This window comes from Pelobates fuscus, chromosome 9, assembly GCF_036172605.1.
Source record: "Pelobates fuscus isolate aPelFus1 chromosome 9, aPelFus1.pri, whole genome shotgun sequence".
Taxonomy (NCBI): domain Eukaryota; kingdom Metazoa; phylum Chordata; class Amphibia; order Anura; family Pelobatidae; genus Pelobates; species Pelobates fuscus.
In genome coordinates, this window is record NC_086325.1 from 150858078 (window position 1) to 150878152 (window position 20075).

The 20075-nt window shown below is 42.1% G+C and overlaps 1 protein-coding gene across 4 annotated transcripts in view; it reads left to right on the forward strand.

Moving 5' to 3' along the window:
• Positions 1–16292, forward strand: part of NLGN3 (neuroligin 3) — a 105039-nt gene extending 88747 nt beyond the window's left edge. For 2 of the 4 annotated variants that reach the window (XM_063432768.1, XM_063432769.1), the window contains 6 exons: positions 3950–4009; positions 8021–8080; positions 9734–9883; positions 10812–10997; positions 12698–13487; positions 13816–16292. In XM_063432768.1, the coding sequence (XP_063288838.1) occupies positions 3950–4009; positions 8021–8080; positions 9734–9883; positions 10812–10997; positions 12698–13487; positions 13816–14662 (2093 nt within the window). In that variant the 3' untranslated portion in view covers positions 14663–16292. The remainder of the gene's footprint in view (positions 1–3949; positions 4010–8020; positions 8081–9733; positions 9884–10811; positions 10998–12697; positions 13488–13815) is intronic. The other 2 variants (XM_063432770.1, XM_063432771.1) reach the window with 2 other exon arrangements.
• The last annotated feature ends 3783 nt before the right edge of the window (positions 16293–20075 follow it).

The following is a 20075-nucleotide window of genomic DNA, read 5'->3' on the forward strand; positions in this document are numbered from 1 at the left end:
TGTCCCATATTGTTCTTTCCCCTGTCCCATATTGTTCTTCCCCCCTCCACTGTCCCATATTGTTCTCCCCCCCCTCCCCTGTCCCATAGTTATTTTCTCCCCCCACACCCTGTCACATAGTGTTCCTTCCCCCCTCTCCCCTGTCCCATAGTGTTCTTTCCCCCCTCCCCTGTCCCATAGTGTTCTTTCCCCCCTCCCCTCTCTCATTCCCCTCCCTCCCCGTCCCAAAAGAAAAGAATATATATAAACAAAATAATAATAAAATGTATGTATGTATATTTTTTTTATTACGGCAAATTCGACCCGTTTTCGGCCAATACAGGATAGGCCCACTTTCGGACGAAATTTCAGTGCATCCCTACACTCTTAACACTCTCTCCATCTATGGGCCTTCTCCTAGCTTTCAATGAGAAAGCCTATGTGACAGTATCACGCATGAAAAACCACAAATAGTTGAACTAATTATTTTATATTTTGTAAGCTAATAGAAGTCATGCTGCAAATTTGATAAGCTTGGAAGGTAGTTTCTTTCTTGTCTTTTTGTGTGTGAATGAAACTACCATTGAACTCCTTAGGATATCCACAGCAATTCTATTGAGAATACTCATGAATCAGGATTCTCAGACATTCGGGGTTATTTTACTAGAGTGAGAATTCAAAGTGAATTTCAAAATAGTCAGCTTTGCTTTCAGTTCAGCTGCTCTAGCCTTACATTTAAAAATCTATTTAAATTCTCACTTTAGTAAATAATCCTGATTTTAACCACTTTTTGCTCCCTGCAACAGTTGTAGGTTTGCAGCACACGAGGGAAATAAAGAGATTTTTTTTTTATCTTTGAGCCTTAAAAATGACTGGTCACCTCCAGCCCGAGGTATCATATTAAGGTTTGGCTATATTTCTTTTGTATGCCAACTCCCTCAATTTATTCTCTTATTTGAGGGTTTTTGTACATTTTCATTGACTGAATTTGAAAGTGCCACATCTGTCAGTGATCGCTGCATATTCTGTACTCCATGTACAACTTTGAGCTACCACTCTCTACCTAATTCGATTTAGAGGGACACTATAGTCACCAGAACACTAACAGCTTATTGTATTTGTTCTGGGGAGTATAGTCAGTTCCAACAGGTTTTTTGTTGTAAACACTGGCTTTTCAGAGAAACGCCTCTAGTGGCCACTCCTCAGCGTCTCTGCATAGAGGCCCTGAACTTTCCTCCTAGTTGAGAAGATGCTGATTGGCCAGGGCCGCGTTTGGCTCTGCTCCCGCCCTGCCTCCTTGGCTGAGATCAACAGAACTGACGATCTCAGCCAATCCAATGCTTTCCTACTTTTGATGACCTCAGCCAAGTAGTCGGGGCGCAGAGCCAAACGCCTTCCTGGCCAATCAGCATCTCCTCATAGAGATGCATTGAATCAGTGCATCTCTATGAGAAAATATTTTTTTTTACTATAGTTAGGGATGCCTGGGGGCTAAATAGTGATTTTAACACAATAGGGTCAGGAATACATGTTTGTGTTCCTGAGCCTATAGGTATGTAGTCAAGTTTCTTCTTTAGTTCCACTCCATCTTTTCATCCATGGTGCATTCTTCTATTCTGCCTACTGCATTCCTGCTTATGTCACCCATGTTTTGTATGTCTTCAGATCCATCTCTTATTCATAGCTTATTTGAGTTGCTCTCTGCTTTGGCTTTCTCAATCCTCTGAGAGGTTTACTTACTCAACACAGAGATGGGCTAGATGAACACAAAAGATGTTCGACTCAGAACTGTCCACTTTGGTATTCTCCACAAAAACTCAAGTACTGAACAAGATTTTCAGTGTTCTTTCATTACCTGCTGATGCCAGTATAAATTGGTGTGGACAGGTCTTTCAAGAAAATACAACAGCAACTCCTTCTTGAGCACCAGCTAAATCAATGCATGTTCAACACTAGAAATAAATGGCTACTTTGCAAACAGTGCACTTTCAAGCAACAGGCTCTCTCCAACTATCAGAACTGTAACTTTTTGCATTCACCTATTTCTCATTACATTGTCTGTTTCAGTCCCTCTGTTCCACACATACCTCCTTTGGCCCGTAATACTTTTTGTATACCTCTGTTTCGCTAAGCACCCCCATACCATATACTAGATGCACTCACTCACGTTTAAACAAGTGATTAAATTTTTTTAATCTTATTATTTTTCACTTTTTGGTACTGTTTTTTTTTTTTTTTTTTTTACATTTACTTCCACTGCCGCTTACGCACCTTGCCTACCATAGAGTCCAGATTTTAGTTAGTTTTTGTTTATTTCTTGCTTTCCCTAGCATTACTTTGCTTGTTGTAGTTATCCCTTCTCTTATTCCATCATATTTTGATTCTCCACTCTTTCATTTTGGTGTCCTCATCTCTGCTCTAACTCTCCTCCTTTAACATATTCATGTCTACAACTACCTTATTTTGCCATCACAAACCTGTGCTCAGTTAAGATTTGTTCCCCCTTGTTATTTTTACCATATTACCATATTTCTTTAAGCTTGCATTATGTATTGGGCACGCATTCTTCCTCCTGTTTAGGTTTTGATCTTCTTGGTTTTTTTTGTGTTTTTTTTAACCTTTCCACTTATTTCACTCTTCTCCCTTTTATCACATTAATTCTGAAGTTTTTCTAAACCCTTCTGTAACTCATTACATTCAATGAACATCTGTCTTATCCCCCTTTTTCAGACAGTTAGCTACGTCCAGTGTGGGTTAGTTAGATTATAAATCTTGCCCTTTTTAACCAAAATCCTTCCATTTTTTGTTTTCATCTCAATTGGTGACTACTTTGGAGTATATTCCCTAAAACTTCACCTTTCCCTTTAATCTTTTAAGCGTCTAGGTCAGTGTTCTTCAACCCAGTCCTCATGGACCACCAACAGTCCAGCCTTTATATATTTTCTTGTTTTATTCCAATGGAGACGATGACAAAACCTGGACTGTTGGTGGCCCATGAGGACTGGGTTGGAGAACACTGGTCTATGCTATTTTACCCTGTCGTCACAATCTAGTCCTTCAATCTGAAATATGTTAACATGTAATGTCATGCTCATACATTCAGCCATTCCATTATGAAATGAGTTGGATATTCCTTTGTGGTATAGTATCTTTACTATTTTTTGTGGGGTGGGGGGGGCGGGGGTCAGGTTCCTTCTTTGAGTCACCTTTTATTAAGGCTAACATACCCATAACTCCATAAGATTTATCAAAACATTTCTTGTTTAGCTGATGTTCCATCTCCAAAATCATTCTATATCTGCTCACTCCTCTAGTCTTGGTCTCAAGCTCTGCCCTTTCTCTATGTCTTGGCCTCAGTTGAATATCCTCTGTTTCAACCTCACTCTTCTCCTCCTCCTAACTCAGTTCCAGTTTCCTACCCTCCCTCAGTATTGGCCTTAACCTTCAAACCCATCCTTCCCTGACCCATATTTTACCCCATTCTTAGTCCTGAAATAAAAAAAGGTTTGTCTCCGTTGTAACCTCCCTTTTTTCCAAGATGTCATACATCAGTTCTGGAGAATATTATGGTGGGACATTCTTGCTTTTGTGGCAGTTCTGATTCACACATACCCCACCTCTGCAACCAGTGCTTAATGGGGAATGTGATAGAATGACTATTTCACTTTGTTTGGTGTCCCTATGATGGCCACTCAGTACCTCTCAGTTGAAAATTCGAGCCAGAGAGCTGCTCGATGTTGAATCGGCACTCTTGTAGCCCCCTTTACCCGATCCCATGAGATCAATGTCATATAAGTAATGAGAGAGGGCTGCATGGGACAGGGACCATATAGGGTCACCTAACACTTAAATATTTAACATCTCCCTGTTTTATAGTTGTGAGGGGGAGCACAGCCACATCAGGTTTGCATGGGCCCTCCCCCAAGGGTAGAATCTCCTGTTATTTTGGAGTCTTTTATTCATTTTACAGTAAAGCGGATTTCCAAGGAGTGTGTCCGAAAACCCAACAAGAAAATATGTAGGAAAGGAGGTATGTAATACAAAGTTGTGGGGGAAGATCGACAGCCCACCTAAAATCAATGTGAGAGAGGAACAACCCTCCACAAGTGAAGTGGGAGAGCAGAGCCAACTCTCCACCTAAAAAATGGGATGGGTTGGAGCTAACATCCAATGCAGATGAGACGAGTAAAAGACAGACTTTTGAACTGGTGTTTGGAGGGGGCTGGACTGACCCCACAGCAAAGAGAGAGAATAGGAACCTAGTGGGTGGGCTCAACAGCAACCCTTACTGAAGAAAGAATTTGCATCTACCTCCCCCAGAAATGTTGCAATCAGTAGAAATATGGATGTCAGGAAGCATCCAACCAAACAGCACAGACCACTACAAGGTCACTAATCACTAACCCTAAGTCAGAGAGATGTAAGGGAAAATGTAATCCTCTGCTACATAGTGCATAGACCCCCATCAAAGCCATGGCTACAGTGCAATAATAGACACATGGATATGGAAGTATGGGTATTGAAAGCAGAAAGGTCAATAAGGATTTCATCAGTAGAAAGCATGTGGAACAGGAACAGTGAAGTAGGAAATTGGCCAGGGCAGACACACCACCAACACTAATAGCATGAACAGGGCAGACACACCACCAACACTAATAGCATGAACAGGGCAGACATACCACCAACACTAATAGCATGAACAGGGCAGAAACACCACCATCACTAATAGCATGACCAGGGCAGAAACATCACCAACACTAACAGCATGACCAGGGCAGACACACCACCAACACTAATAGGATGAACAGGGCAGACATACCACTAACACAAATAGAATGAACAGGGCAGAAACACCACCAACACTAGTAGGATGAACAGGGCAGACACACCACCAACACGAATAGCATGAACAGGGCAGACACACCACCAACACTAATAGCATGAACTGGGGAGAAACACCACCAACACTAATAGCATGAACAGGGCAGGCACACCGCCAACACTAATAGGATGAACAAGGCAGACACAGCACCAACACTAATAGCATGAACAGGGCAGACACACCACCAACACTAATAGCATGAACAGGGCAGACACACCACGAACACTTATAGCATTTACAGGGAAGACAGACCACCAACACTAATAGCATGAACAGGGCAGAAACACCACCAACACTAATAGCATGAACAGGGCATACACACCACCAACACTAATAGCACGAACAGGGCAGACACACCACCAACACTAATAGCATTTACAGGGCAGACACACCACCAACACTAATAGCATGAACAGGGCAGAAACACCACCAACACTAATAGCATGAACAGGGCATACACACCACCAACACTAATAGCATGAACAGGGAAGACACACCACCAACACGAATTGCATGAACAGGGCAGACACACCACCAACACTAGTAGCATGAACAGGGCAGGTACACCACCAACACTAATAGCATGAACAGGGCAGACACACCACCAACATGAATAGCATGAACAGGGCAGACACACCACCAACACTAATAGCATTTACAGGGCAGACACACCACCAACAGTAATAGCATGAACAGGGCAGACACACCACCAACAGTAATAGCATGAACAGGACACAGCGTCATAAGGAGTCAGAAAGGAGAGTAGTAAAAGAGTGTGAGCACCTAAATGACAGATTATTCCAGCCATATATAATCATGAACTATTTATCTGACACGTACCCTTAGTAGCAACTATTTAATTAATACCATCTGCAGAGTTATTTAGGGCCAGAGCAGCGAAACTAAAAGCACAGCTGAATTTTTCCCCCATTTCAGTTATTTTGACCTTAAATTTGAAATTCACTTTCAATTCACCTTGAATACTCAATTTAGTGAATAACCTTGTAAATTCTGAAATTTAAGAGGAAGCAAAGTGGGTGTACTTCCATCAGATGTAAACCCATAGGGTATGTACAAGTTACGACAGGGAGAGAACCAAGGGCAATAAAATATAATTTGCATTAATACAGAACAGAATAAAAAACACCGGTACATACAAAGAATCGCAGACCAATCTTTTTTTTTCTAAGGTTTAGTGTAATAGGGACTGATTAAAGGCATCGAACGTGGACAGCGGACGCTATTATACTAAATGGTCCGTAGGCGCAACTTCCTCTGTGTCCTACTCACCATTTATCTAACTAACCTTCAGAACTGACGGGATACACAGGAAAGAACATAGAAGACAAATGAGTTCGTCCCAGATTATCGCGAAATGTGACTACTGTGTGAAGAGTAGCAACACCGGGGGCAGAGTAGTCAGTTACAAGCCTCTATTATCAAACCTTTTGACTTTGCTATCACCACAAATTGGAGGAACTGCTCTTCCCTATGACCATACTATGGAATAGTTGATACAGTGTACCAGCCAGGACTTTGTCTTGACCTCTCTGGACAATGTGTTTTTGTTTGGTAGATTTCCTTTTGATTTTGATAGACATATTTTACTTTCGTTTAAACCCACCTTCAGGGAAATGCTCTGTTGTCTGTTGGCCAGTTCGAGACTGTCAGTGTTATTTACTAGATTGAGGACTGTTGGGAATTCAAAGTGAAGTTTAGACCAAAACAGGTGAATTAGAAGCATAGATAAATTGGAGCTATTTTGAACTTAAATTTGAAATTCACTTTGAATTCTCGCGTTAGTAAATAATCCTGTGTATGTTCCTCTGGCCGTTTCTGCACGTTTCTCTGTGTATATGTAGACATGAGCTGTGAATGGTAAATCCAGATCAAATAAATATGAAAGCTGTTTGTTGGTTTAATTCAATGTAAAATGGGAGAATATACACATTGATAAATTTACTTTAACCCCTTTTTGCAAGGAAGACTGCAGTGCATTCCTCTGAAGTGCCTGCTTTTATAAATCTATTTTAAATACAATGTCTCACTGAGGTCAAAACAAGCTATCTGTAAGTCTGTGATTGTAATATCTTCCAAGTCTCTGTAGATTGAGCAGTGATAAATACCTGTATGTCTCTGTGCAAGTGTTTGTGTGTCTGGCTCTCTGCTTGCCTCTATGATGAGATTTGCAATGATTACATTTACATATTTTAATAAAAGCATTCAAGTAGCATTCGGAATAATCTCACACTGATATATACATCTGCCAACCAGCACCATATCTCACTGCCTCTACTGCCAGCGTTTTAGATGTGAAATCTCCCCTGATATACTGTGTGTTGTTCAGATAATTTAGATCGGAGCTGTGTAAGTGTAGGGATGTAAGCTGGTAGTTTTATGGCCCCATATTCTATAAGCTTAATTATCTTACATCATTTATGTAACAGGATTTACTCGTCGAGTATGCAAGTCATGGAAAACAAGAGAAATCGTTCTGACTTAGATGTACCAATTGTGCTCTTAGGGTTTATATCACATTACTGCCATTCCTTCTCAGCTCTTTGTGCCTTGTAGTACCAGATTTAATCTTTAATTGAGGTTTACGACCAGTATAGCCATAGGTTACAACATTAAATGTATCGTCATTTGATCCTGTGCTGCATGACTCCCTTTGTTTGATGCATTCCCAAGATTTTATAGCTATAAGACTTAACAGCCATATAGACTTTTATTAAAAAAAAAATTGCTAGTCCTGCAAGACCATACTTTATTTTATACCATTCACACTTGTCAATACATAGAAAATCTGTTAATTTCATATAACAACATCCTGTATTAAATACAATGTACAGTACACACACATCCTTCAACGTACATCGACCAATTCTACTAAGAACGTGAACCCAGTGGTGATGTCGGTTTCTTTGACCTGCCCACCTGCTCTTCCCTTTTTTGCTTTGTGTCAAGAGTTGTCTGCCCCTACCAGACTTTGCACTGTGAAGATTTGACCTGTGTAAGTTATTCCCCCCCCCCCCAAGTGTGAGATCTCTCCCCTTCCCCCAGGGGGTAGTGCCCATGCCCTGCACTCTCCAGTCCTGTTATCTCTTGAATTCTCTTGTCTGTTTCTGTTTGCTCGGCTCTGTCTCCTGCTCTGCTCAGGACCCAGCGCTAAGAAACAGGGGGAAGAGTTATCGGATAATGACGAAGACGAGGAAGGAGGTATTTGCTGGCTGAGGCTGATGCATGGAACATGTTTTCATCACACAATTTCTCTCATCATGCTATCTCTTCCCAACTCATCTTACACATTGCTGTACCTTTCCTGGCCCTTGTCACACTTTGCACAATCCTCTCTTCCAATACTGTCTCCCATTCCACTTCCCACCTTAGCATTGGCTGCAAGGACCTGGTTCTGTAACCTTGCTGGAACATTTTATTTTTTGGGGTTGTTTTCTCTCTTTTTATATTTTTTATTAATTCTTTTTTTTTTTTTGGTTGAGGCCAAAATAGCCAGGGTAAATTTAGATTTCAGCTTTTTTTTTTTATCTTGATGGATTTGACATATTTTTGAATGGGTGTTCAAGTCGGAATGTAATTTTGACTGATTTTCATTCTTAATTTTTCTAAGGAAAGAACCTTGTACTCCCGGCACCATAGCATGACTTGCATGCTTCCATACCATTGTGGACATGTGTTGGATACACTTCACCAAATTCCCCTTGTCCCTAGGGTCATTCACCAAACCAGTGAAACCCGTGGACAACTCATGGAAGTGCTGTAGTTGTGTATCTTTAATAAACACTATACAGAGCCCCAGGTTTATTGCTGCAATGAAGGGAACGATGATCCCCGATGCCAAAGGGAAATATTTATTGAGAAATGCTTAATTTTATCATTGGGGTGACACTGTAACATTGTCTAGCTCAGAACACAGCATTCTTGATATTTCCGGATAAAGGGCATTAGGGGCAGGTATGTTCTAAGAAGGGTTGAAGAAAGAAAGGTAGTTTTGGGAGCAGATTTCCTTTGATATTAGCCTCGTGGATGTCTAATTGCACGTGTGATCCAAGGCCCAAACCTGAAAGGGAGCTGCTGGCATGAGACGAGTAATTCTGATCAGCTTACATTTATTTCTTTCTCTTTGCCTCTCCACGATATCCACCCTCTCACTTCATCTCTTTGCCTTAATGAATGTTAATAAAGTCTGATTTGTTAAGGTACTTGGTGGGAAACAGTGTGGGTGTGGGAAGTAGTTATCACAGAATGGGGTGCTTCTATTTTGATGGTAAGATTCTTCATGTCATTACATACGTTTCATACTCCCTCTCTATTCTCCCTTTTCTTCCACATTATTCCTGAGATTTCAAAAAATCTCTCACCAATTCACCCCCTCCATGGCTGAACTCCCACATGTCCTCTGGATCTAAACACCCCCCTCAACTTATTCACATTACCTCCCTGTGTATCCACGTGATTGGGATGATTGAGACGCGTGGCAGTTTTTTCTGGCGTCATTTCACAACCTTACCGTCTATAATGCCCTTTCACAGGACCGTGTCAGTCTCCACTGGTTGCTGCTGCAAATAATCCCAGTGGGCCAAAATGACCGGCTAATTGTACAATGGTAGCCACGGTCCTGTGAATGCGCTATTCCGGTTTGTGGCATGATTTTGCATGCATGACCAGCTTTTGCAGTCTTCGCTGTTTGAGGGGTCTTTCGATCAGCCGAACATTTTTATGTTTGCTTGAAAGTCCTGTTGTGTGTGTGTGTGTGTTTGTGCGTGCGCGCGCCAGTGGATTTTCAGATGTGGGCGATGTGTGTGTCTATCGTGAACTGCTCCAGCTTCCTTACATTAATTTTTCTTTTTGCAGATATCAGAGACACAGGAGCTAAACCGGTTATGGTTTATATACATGGAGGCTCCTACATGGAGGGAAGCGGGAATATGATCGATGGAAGTGTACTGGCCAGTTATGGCAATGTCATTGTCATCACTTTAAACTATCGCGTGGGAGTTCTGGGTTAGTGAGCCTCCCAAGTGTATTTACCATGGGTTTTTATTTTATCTACTTCTCCCACCTCTCCATCCTTTGTCTCATGCATGTTATTTCACTTTCCCTTTGTCTTGAAATCTTTTAGCTCCCTGTTGCTTTACCTCCCTTTGCTAACAGTGTGGATTCTACTTTCCTGTAATTATTGATATGATAATAAATAATTAATAAAGATTTTTATGAGGTATCCCCGTGGAGTCAGTAAAGCTAATGAGCACCCGGAGGTTGTAATGCAGGGGTTGGTAAGTACAGAATGTACTTAATGTCTCAATGTTCCACTTTCTTTCTTTCTTAATGTATTTTATCACCTTTAAAGTGAAACTGTCATGACAGGTCCACTTTTTGACCCAAATCGTCCCCAAATGCATGGAGTACATCATATATCACAGAGATTTACGATGTATTCGATGTAAATTTTAGTGACGTTCAATCACAATACCTCCGATTCAGTGCCTCCGTATCTCTTTACGGACTTGCTGTTACCACAGTTTTATTTAATTTGCCCTGCTTGTGGGCAAATCTGCTGGCACAATGTATAGATAGAATTGTATGCTCTTTAAAATGAGTATAAAGCCGTAGGTACCGATAGAAATAGATAATATATATACATGTATGTAAAAGTATGGATTATTTATATATGTTTGTGGGCGTATATTACACATCCATTGAAGACGAAGAATCAAATGTTTGCATTAAAATGTTATAGTATTGTGGTAAGAAGTTGTTTAACTTCATTCTCAGTCAGTTAATAGCACTTGTGTCAGTTCATCACAGCAGCTACACCCAGCTGTGGGTTTGGAGTAGTTGGAACGTTATGTACCATGCCTTGAGTTCTACTTTACTTTATACTTAATCTGCTGTTCCATTTTTATGGAGTTCGTTTTTATTTTATTTTTAGGGTTTCTGAGTACAGGGGATCAGGCAGCTAAGGGAAATTATGGCCTCTTGGACCAAATCCAGGCGCTGCGCTGGGTGAGCGAAAATGTCGGGCACTTTGGCGGAGACGCCCACAGGATCACGGTTTTCGGTTCTGGCATTGGAGCATCCTGTGTCAGTCTTCTTACATTGTCTCACCATTCTGAAGGTACATGGGCAGCCTGATGTCACGTATATGGAATTGTCAAGTGGCTGATACTATGACATGGGTGATCTACTGTTATACCAGGATGTTCTGCTTGCCTCTATGATGAGATTTGCAATGATTACCCCGTTTCTTAGGGTGATCTACTGTTATACCAGGATGTTCCCCCATCCCTGTAGTCACCATTCTTGATGCATGGATCTTCCTGACATAACCTACCATTATTATTGACTGTTACACTCATTTCTTTATCATCCAGTGATCTTACTGCATAGTTATCATATCTTCATGACATTATGGCGTGACTCCCATATCTGTGTGTCTGTCCCACCACATTAAAGGTTTATGGATTACCTGACATTATTCCATGAGTCCATCATCTGATGTCTGTGGCCAACTAACAAGGTACTAAACTCCCTATATATTTTATACATGAACATTCTTTCTTCTCACCGAGTCTTCTAAACGTTCTCTCTCTTTCTGTTTTCCTTTAATTTTTTATTGTTATTATTGTTCAATTACACCACATATTGTTATTTTACTAAAGTCAGAATTCAAATTGAATTTCAAATTTAAAGGGTTACTCCAACAACTATGACTACTTCTGCTTTTAGAAATGATCATGTGGGTAGGCATCTGCAGGTGCAACTTTTCTGCGTTAAACACTCTACGTACAGAGTAATCTGCACTTTTGTGTCTACTCTGTTCAGGACTGCCTAATGACAATTCTGTGCAAACATTAGGACGGTCGTCAGCATGGACTGCATGATGACAGCAGATGTAATGAACGTCTCCCTTGCAGGAAGATTCAATGTCCCCTCCCTGTGCTCCTTTCCTTAATCCGTTTTCAACAACGACACTTTTTTTTTATATGATTAAAACTTATCTCAGTCCTCCCCTCTCTCTTTCAACTAGCCCAGGGAGCGCATATTAATTAATAATGAATTCATTCATTTTAATTAAATAAGGGAGTGGATAAGGTCAATAGTGCCCAATGGGGCATAACAAGGCAAAAATAAATTTTTAACTTGTTGAGTTAAGGTCAGAGTAGATGAATGGAAAGGATAGCTGATTTAGAGAATTATTCCAGTTTGGCTATTTTCACCTTAAATTTGAAATACTCTTTGAATTCACCTTGAATCCTCACTTTAGAGAATAACCATGGTAATATCTCTGTACCGTCTTAATCTTCATGTTTCCAACTGCATTCTTTCATTTCATTTTCCTAACTTTGCATACCAGTGTATTTTGCTCCATGATTCTCTGTACCTTGCTATTTTTTCCTACCGTTTTTTTTTTTTTTTTTTTTTTATCACCCCCTACCCCCCTCCCTCCCTCCACCCCCTCCTTTTCTTTTTTTTCTTCCATTTCTCCCTCTTTAGAAAGATCCTCTTGTGCTGTATTTTTTCCCTGGCACACACTGAGACCAGCTGGGCAGGAAGTTGAGCTGCTGATCTCTTTTTATCTGTGTCTGTCTGTCTGTCTTTCTGTCTATCAATTTCTGATGCTAAGAATTAAACCAGAATGAGCTACTTCAAAGGGAGGGATATTAATGTTCTGCTACCATGTCTACTTGTTTCTTATCTAGAGCATATTTTTCTCGTCTAATATTGAAGGAATATATCACATGGAATGCTGCATGCTTATATCATGTGATTGTTGTGAATCCTTGCTATATATTTAAATCTGTCCTTTCATGACAGGACTGTTCCAGAGGGCCATTATACAAAGTGGCTCTGCACTATCCAGCTGGGCAGTCAATTATCAGCCAGTGAAATACACAAGAATGCTTGCGGAGAAAGTCGGATGCAATGTGCTTGATACAGTGGATATGGTGGACTGCCTGCGTCAGAAGAGTGCCAAAGAGCTGGTGGAGCAGGATATCCAACCAGCGAGGTATCACGTAGCATTTGGTCCGGTCATCGATGGAGATGTAATTCCAGATGACCCAGAGATTCTTATGGAACAAGGAGAGTTCCTTAACTATGACATAATGTTGGGAGTCAACCAAGGTGAAGGACTTAAGTTTGTTGAGAATGTGGTTGATGCCGAAGATGGCGTTTCTGGGAGTGACTTTGATTACTCCGTGTCCAATTTTGTAGATAATTTGTATGGTTACCCAGAAGGTAAAGATACACTTCGTGAAACCATAAAGTTTATGTACACAGACTGGGCTGACCGAGACAACCCAGAAACACGACGGAAGACTCTGGTAGCTTTGTTCACTGACCACCAGTGGGTAGAGCCATCAGTTGTAACTGCTGACTTACATGCTCGTTATGGTTCGCCCACATATTTCTATGCCTTCTACCACCACTGCCAGAGCCTTATGAAGCCACCGTGGTCTGATGCTGCCCATGGAGATGAGGTTCCCTATGTTTTTGGAGTTCCTATGGTGGGCCCAACAGATCTTTTCCCCTGTAACTTCTCCAAGAATGATGTGATGCTAAGCGCTGTTGTTATGACCTACTGGACCAACTTTGCTAAGACTGGGTAAGCCAACAGGAAAATGTATGTATGTTTGTATGTGTGCATAAGTATGTAAAAGCAAGGGGCATTCATGAGGTAAATGGGGATTTTGGGTAATGTTTCAGTGAGGAGAGAGTTCAAGTTCATTACTTGGAATCAAATAACATTTGATTGTGGTGGCCCGAGGAGTGTTCCCTGATTGCCAAGAAATACTTTGATTGCTCCTTTGAAGCAAATGAGGAAAATGGAACACGGTGTTCTAGTGATTAGAAAATGTAATTGTCAGTGTGTCTTTCTTTGTTACTATATTGTATCCCTGCTGCTTTCTTTTAAAATTTACTTTCTTCCACAGTGACCCCAATAAACCTGTGCCACAGGACACCAAGTTCATCCATACCAAGGCAAATCGCTTTGAAGAAGTAGCATGGTCAAAGTATAACCCACGGGACCAACTGTACTTACACATTGGATTAAAGCCACGTGTGCGTGATCACTACAGAGCAACCAAGGTAGCATTCTGGAAACATCTTGTGCCACATCTTTATAATTTGCATGACATGTTTCATTACACCTCTACCACGACCAAGGTGCCACCGTCTGATACCACTCAGAACTCCCATATCACTCGTAGACCCAAGGTCTGGGATACCAAGCGTCCAGCTGTCTCACCCACTTTCAATGGTCCCTCCTCAAAGTGGAACCCTGAACTGGACCCTGTGGATCCCGTGGTCATCCAGGATCCACGAGACTATTCTACAGAGCTAAGTGTTACTATTGCTGTAGGAGCCTCCCTCCTATTTCTCAATGTCCTGGCATTTGCTGCATTGTATTACCGCAATGACAAGAGGCGACAGGATACGCAACGCCAGCCTAGTCCACAGCGTGCCACAGCCACCAGGGACCCATCCCACAGTCCTGTACCGCCTGAGGAACTAAACTCTCTACAAATAAATGCAGGCCATCCTGAGTGTGATGGAGGAGGTGTTACTAGCCATGATAACCTGCGTATGGCTGCACTACCCGATTATACGCTTACTTTACGTCGTTCCCCTGATGACATCCCTCTCATGACACCTAACACAATCACCATGATTCCCAACTCTCTGGTGGGACTGCAAAGCCTTCACCCTTATAACACTTTTTCAGCAGGCTTCAATAGCACTGGCCTCCCCCACTCACACTCCACCACTAGAGTATAGCGCTTCACCATGTTGCTCTTTCCCCTTGACCTGATGCTAGGCCACATTAAGATGCCTACAGACAAGGGGGAGAGAGAATGACACATTCCATATCCCCCAAAGAAGAGGGGGGTCAGGTGCAGGGCTTCTTTCATGAAGAAAAGTGTCTGCCCAGTCATGTCCCACCAAGAACACACATGTTCTGTGCTTGTTTCCTTAAAGTGCTTTTACCCATGTGGAGGCATGTAAAGGGGAGAGAAACTTGGCTTTTAATGGAGGATTAATTTGCAAAGAACCAATTGCAATCAGATTTAAAAGAATAAAAAAAATCTACGAAGAGGCAGCAGGTGGAAAGGAGACAAGCCCCATGTATTGCAAATTTTCACCCCAACAGTTCCCTCCTTTCACATGCGTTTGCCCATCAGACAACCTCATGTCCTCAGGATCTTACAACTACCAATAATTGAGACAATGTGCTACAGAGTTGGAAATTAAACATTTACTTTATGCCATGGTGTGGACGGATTGAATGTTCCTTATGTGCTAGTTATTACCCCTAAGTCAATGTGACAGGATATGAGTCTAAATATCCAGAAAGGAAAGTGTGGGAACTCAGAGGACTTCTTCTGCCAATCACTTTGTATCCTCCTTCCTTTTATACACACACAGATACTTAGTCCACTTCCCAGTGTTTTAAATCTGTGCCAAATTCATACACCAGCTACAAAGGTCATGGTAGACCAACTAGTCTGTCAACAACCTCTCCCAGCCATCATGTAGAAGTAAAGAGATGTATCTCATAGAATAGTTTAATGGGTGGGAGACAGGTTGCGTAAGTTTGTGGGGGACAATGTTTACCAATGTTCACGAATTCCCACCAAACTATATATGTGCCAAATTTAGAAATTAGATGGAAAAGGGTCAAAGGTTTACTATCAAGTTGTGCTTTCCAATGATGGACCTAGATAATGAGTGATGGAGTCAGCTTTGGTTATCAATACTATTATGATGCCCCCATTCCTGAAGAAACAAGAGTGACATTTGCAGGAGAAAGAGATCTAACCTGTGGTAGATATGAGCACCTCTCATTATGTAACTGACATGGGATGGGATACTCTCTATCGGACCTTATTGCACCTCCTATTATGTGTGTTCGATAGTGAGTATTAATATACAATCGATAACATGGCAACAGAGACCCTGTATACTTTATCTACAAACTTTGTTTACTATATACACTAACTCCACCCTACACCTTCCTGGATATGTTTGGATTTGGGTGTGGAGCAAACTTTGTGTATGTGTAGCTTTTATGTGTATGAATGTGTGTGACATATATATTTATATGTACACATACACATACATACACATGAATGCTAACAAACAACTGTTGTACATATGAATACTCACATAAATGTCTGCTATCCATTCTTCCCCACACACACCTGGGGCCTGAAACACCTTTTCAGCTTTTTTACCATTTGCCATGATTTTTTGGACATGGGTTTTGTGACACTGAGGGACGCCATGGGTTCAAGTGACAGTTTTGTGACACAGAGGAACACCTGGGGTCAGTATTTATAGAATGTATTTATACTGTATCACAGGAGAGTAGACAACGTATTCCAAATAAAGAAAACTCATATTTTTACATGTTGGGTATCGAATGTGTTATTCATCGGCATTTGTGCTCTGCCTGGACTATCGGCAAGCGTGATCTATAAAGTACCGGTATTTGTAGGAAGAGATTGTGAGTATGTCTCGTACGCCAAAATGGATGCCCTTTGTCAGGTATGTTATGCTTAATAACCAGGTAACCTGGCCTTTATATGAGTATGAAACAATTACTTTTATTTACCAAGATGCATATTTCTGGATACTATATATCCATAACCATATAAATGGATACTATAGGCAAGAAAACATCTTGAGCTTAATGAAGCAGTTGTGATGTACAGATCATGCCCTACAATTTTACTGCTCAGTTCTCTGCCATTTATGAGTTAACTTATTTTGTTTCTGTTTATGCAGCCCTAGTCACACCTCCCATGCTTGCGACTTCTTTTAGGCCACTTAGGCGGTAGCCAAGGGCGCTAGCCCCCAGTGCATACATTCTACCGGCTGCCACCCCTACTCCTCAAAGCCAGTCAACCGCCGCAGCAACAAGCCGCTCCTGATTTCGAGGAGGGAGAACTTGCAGGCCAAGTTCTCTGCTCCTATCAGAGTGTTGCTTTAGGTAACTGCAGTAAAGCTCTAATATGTTTCCTGTCGCTGGCCGGAAGGAGCCGTCTGCACCCACTGTGAATGCTGACGAGCTGCATTTCCCTTTAGATCACCAGGGAATAGGATTCCTCTTCCCTGGCCCAAGGTAAGTCTCAGGGAGGGGGGAAAATATTGTTTTATTTTTTTCTAATTAATCTTTTTTTTTTGTAACCTTTCCCTAGCCCTTTATTAAACCACTACATCCCCTAGTCGCGCCCCCCCCCCCCCTCTCCCATATCAGCACCCACTATTGCCCTTAACCACCACTACATACAAGTCCTAGCCTCCACTACATGTCCTTACCTCCACTAAATGGGCGGATCGTATGGGTGGAATATTATGATGTCACAACATGAGGGGGGCAGCAAATTATTTTTATGACTAGGGGGGCAAAATCCTGCTCACACAGCCTTAAGTCAGGTGTGTTTTTTTTTTGTCAATCTTTCTTTTATTGAGGCATAGGGTTATGGTGGTACAGAATAAAGAGAGGGAGACTTGCAGGGGTTATACAGGCTAATATCATCATAAAAAGTTACAGAATCTCCTAGAATTATCAGCCTCATTTTATATATTTTAAACAAGCTTATAACATTGAGTTATTCAAACAGGTGGGTTATAATGTATGTCTCGGTTATCCAGCTTAATTAATGTAACGTTGATACATCAATATACATTTTGTGTAAAAACATAGAGATATCAGGCTTTATAACAGTAATAGATTGGTTTAAACACGCTAAGCTTGGCAGATTTATAATTGGTCTAGTATACTATTAGAAATGCATTTGCACATTTTTCTGTGTTTTTTTCCCAGCTTAACTAAACATTTATAATATCTAAGTCGAAGTAGTGGAGGTAGTTAACAATAAAAACAATCGGGTTCTGGAGCTTAACAATGCTAAATTGGTCGTTGTTATACAGCTATCCCTTTATATAAGGTTACATACCACCTGGAACATTTCAGTAGTTTCTAATAGAGCTGCTATATGTTTACAAGTTAGGTTTGTAATGCGGCTTGTGTTGCCGTATATTGTGGCATGGTGTGTAAGCAGGGTTATGTGAAGCATAAACCATCGTCTACCAACATACCGGGCCAAACAATGCCATGAGGCCGGAGACACCAAAGAAAAATATATACTGTCGCTAGCTAGCTTTAGTCGTTTTAGGTATGCTCTAGGTGTTCTATTGAACTGACCCCTATGAAACAGGCATACAATGACTTGCTTGATGAAGGTGCTTAGTAGTGTGACATGCTAGATTTAGATCAACTGCGAAAACAACTTAAACAGCGACCACGAGGTTCCATGAGAGTGCTTGTCCGCCTGAAAGTTGTGGGCTAGGTTGTGATCCGAAAAATTCAAGAAGTGACATAATATACTGGTAGTGTTACACTAAATACGGGCTATACATTGCGGAATTTAAAAAGAGTGGGGTGCCTGTACATCAAGACTATCTAGGCCCTAGTACACAGTGGGCTACCGTATGCAATAGTTAAGCAAACATAAAGGTAAAATTAATTAAATACGGTCTAAGCAGAGAGAAACATCAAGTAAAGTGAGAGGTAAAATAAAATGCAATAATGCAATACAATAAGCGGTAAGTCCCGTCAGAAAACTGACAGACCTCTACCCCCGGGCCCCCTTTTTCTGCTGACAGCAGGACCTGGTGGGGGGTCGCCCGAGGGTAGAGGAGTAGGGATAACAGTTTAAGACATCTAAGTAAAGTATACTATTACTAAAACAAAAAAAAAAAAAAAAAAAACAACAACAAAAAAAAAACACATTTTTGGCAATGGAGGTGAGTGCCCTCCTATATGTGAGAGAACTAATTCTAAGTCGCTATTGTGCGACATCTTGTGCTATTGGGCCAGGCTGGACTGGGATTATAAGGGATGTGGATCCCTTGGGCCATGCGTGGTAGTCCAGGGGGTCGTCATGCTATATGCCATCAAGTGTCATGCTAATTGTGGGTCACTTACATTCAGACTACTATATATTGGTAGTTACAGTGGAAAGTCCATTTCTAAGTCCAGAGAGCTTGCCGAGCCCTGTTAGTTGGACGGTATGGCCCCCGGCCTAGTTCATGTGGTTACAGCGACGTATGGGTCGGGTGTGAGTCCTTGTTGCACGAATGGGACAGTTCTAGTCGGGTCCCAATCGTGTCGCGGAGATGTCGGGCTTTTCTGGCCTGTTTGCTTGAGGGAGTCTGTAGGTAGGCCCAGTACTTGCAGGAGCGGTGCCGCCTCGCAAATGTCCCGTATCTGATGAGTGACCGATCCCTGCTGGATGGTGAGGGTGTGGGCCGGTCTCCAGCGGTATCTGAGGCCTTGTTGGCGGAGAAGTGCGGTTAGAGGTTGGAGGGAACGTCTCCAAGCCAGGGTGCCGCTGGAAAGGTCGGCATAAAAGCTCAGCGCCCTGTTATCAAATTGTAGGGGTGTCTTGCCTTGCAGGGCGTCCAGTACAGCCGTTTTGTCCGTTCTGTTTCGGAACGCAATTATGATGTCCCTGGTGGCCCCGGTAGGTGCTTTCGGCGATTTGGGGACTCTGAACAGGTAGTCGGGGTGTATGCGGTCTGCTTGTGCTGGTGGCAGAATCAGTGTGAGCAGGCGTTGAACAACCGTCGGTAGTTCTGCTTCAGAGAGATCTTCCGGGAGTCCCCTGACTTTCAGGTTGTTACGCCGTCTGGCGTCTTCGTGCTCGGCCATGCGGCTTTCATGTGAGCGTTGCTGTAGTTGCAGCTCTTGCACGGTGCGTTTGAGTTCTCCTATGTCCCTTGCGTTAGTTTCCATGCGGCCCTCCATTGTATTTAGTCGGGTTGTCACTCCTTTGAGATCGCCTCGCAGTGCAGTGATATCTTTATGGAGGTCGTTATGGTGGTCCGCGAGTATTTGTTTGAGGATCGACACTGTCACTGGTGTGGAGTCTGTATCGACGTTGGTCGGATGTGAGGGCTTTCCTGCCCTGGGGGCCGGTAAGTAATCTTCTCCTGAGAGGTCGTCTGAGAAATCAGAGCAGCCTCCATGGAGCGCCGCCATGTTGTGTTCGCTTGCTCCTCGGGCCTGTCTCCACATGTCTCCTATGGTGAGTCCCGGGTTGTTTTTTTCCATGTTTGGTTTTTTCGTTTTGCGTCCCATCGTATTAGGGAGGGTGTTGGGGGTCTCTGTCGCAGTTTATGG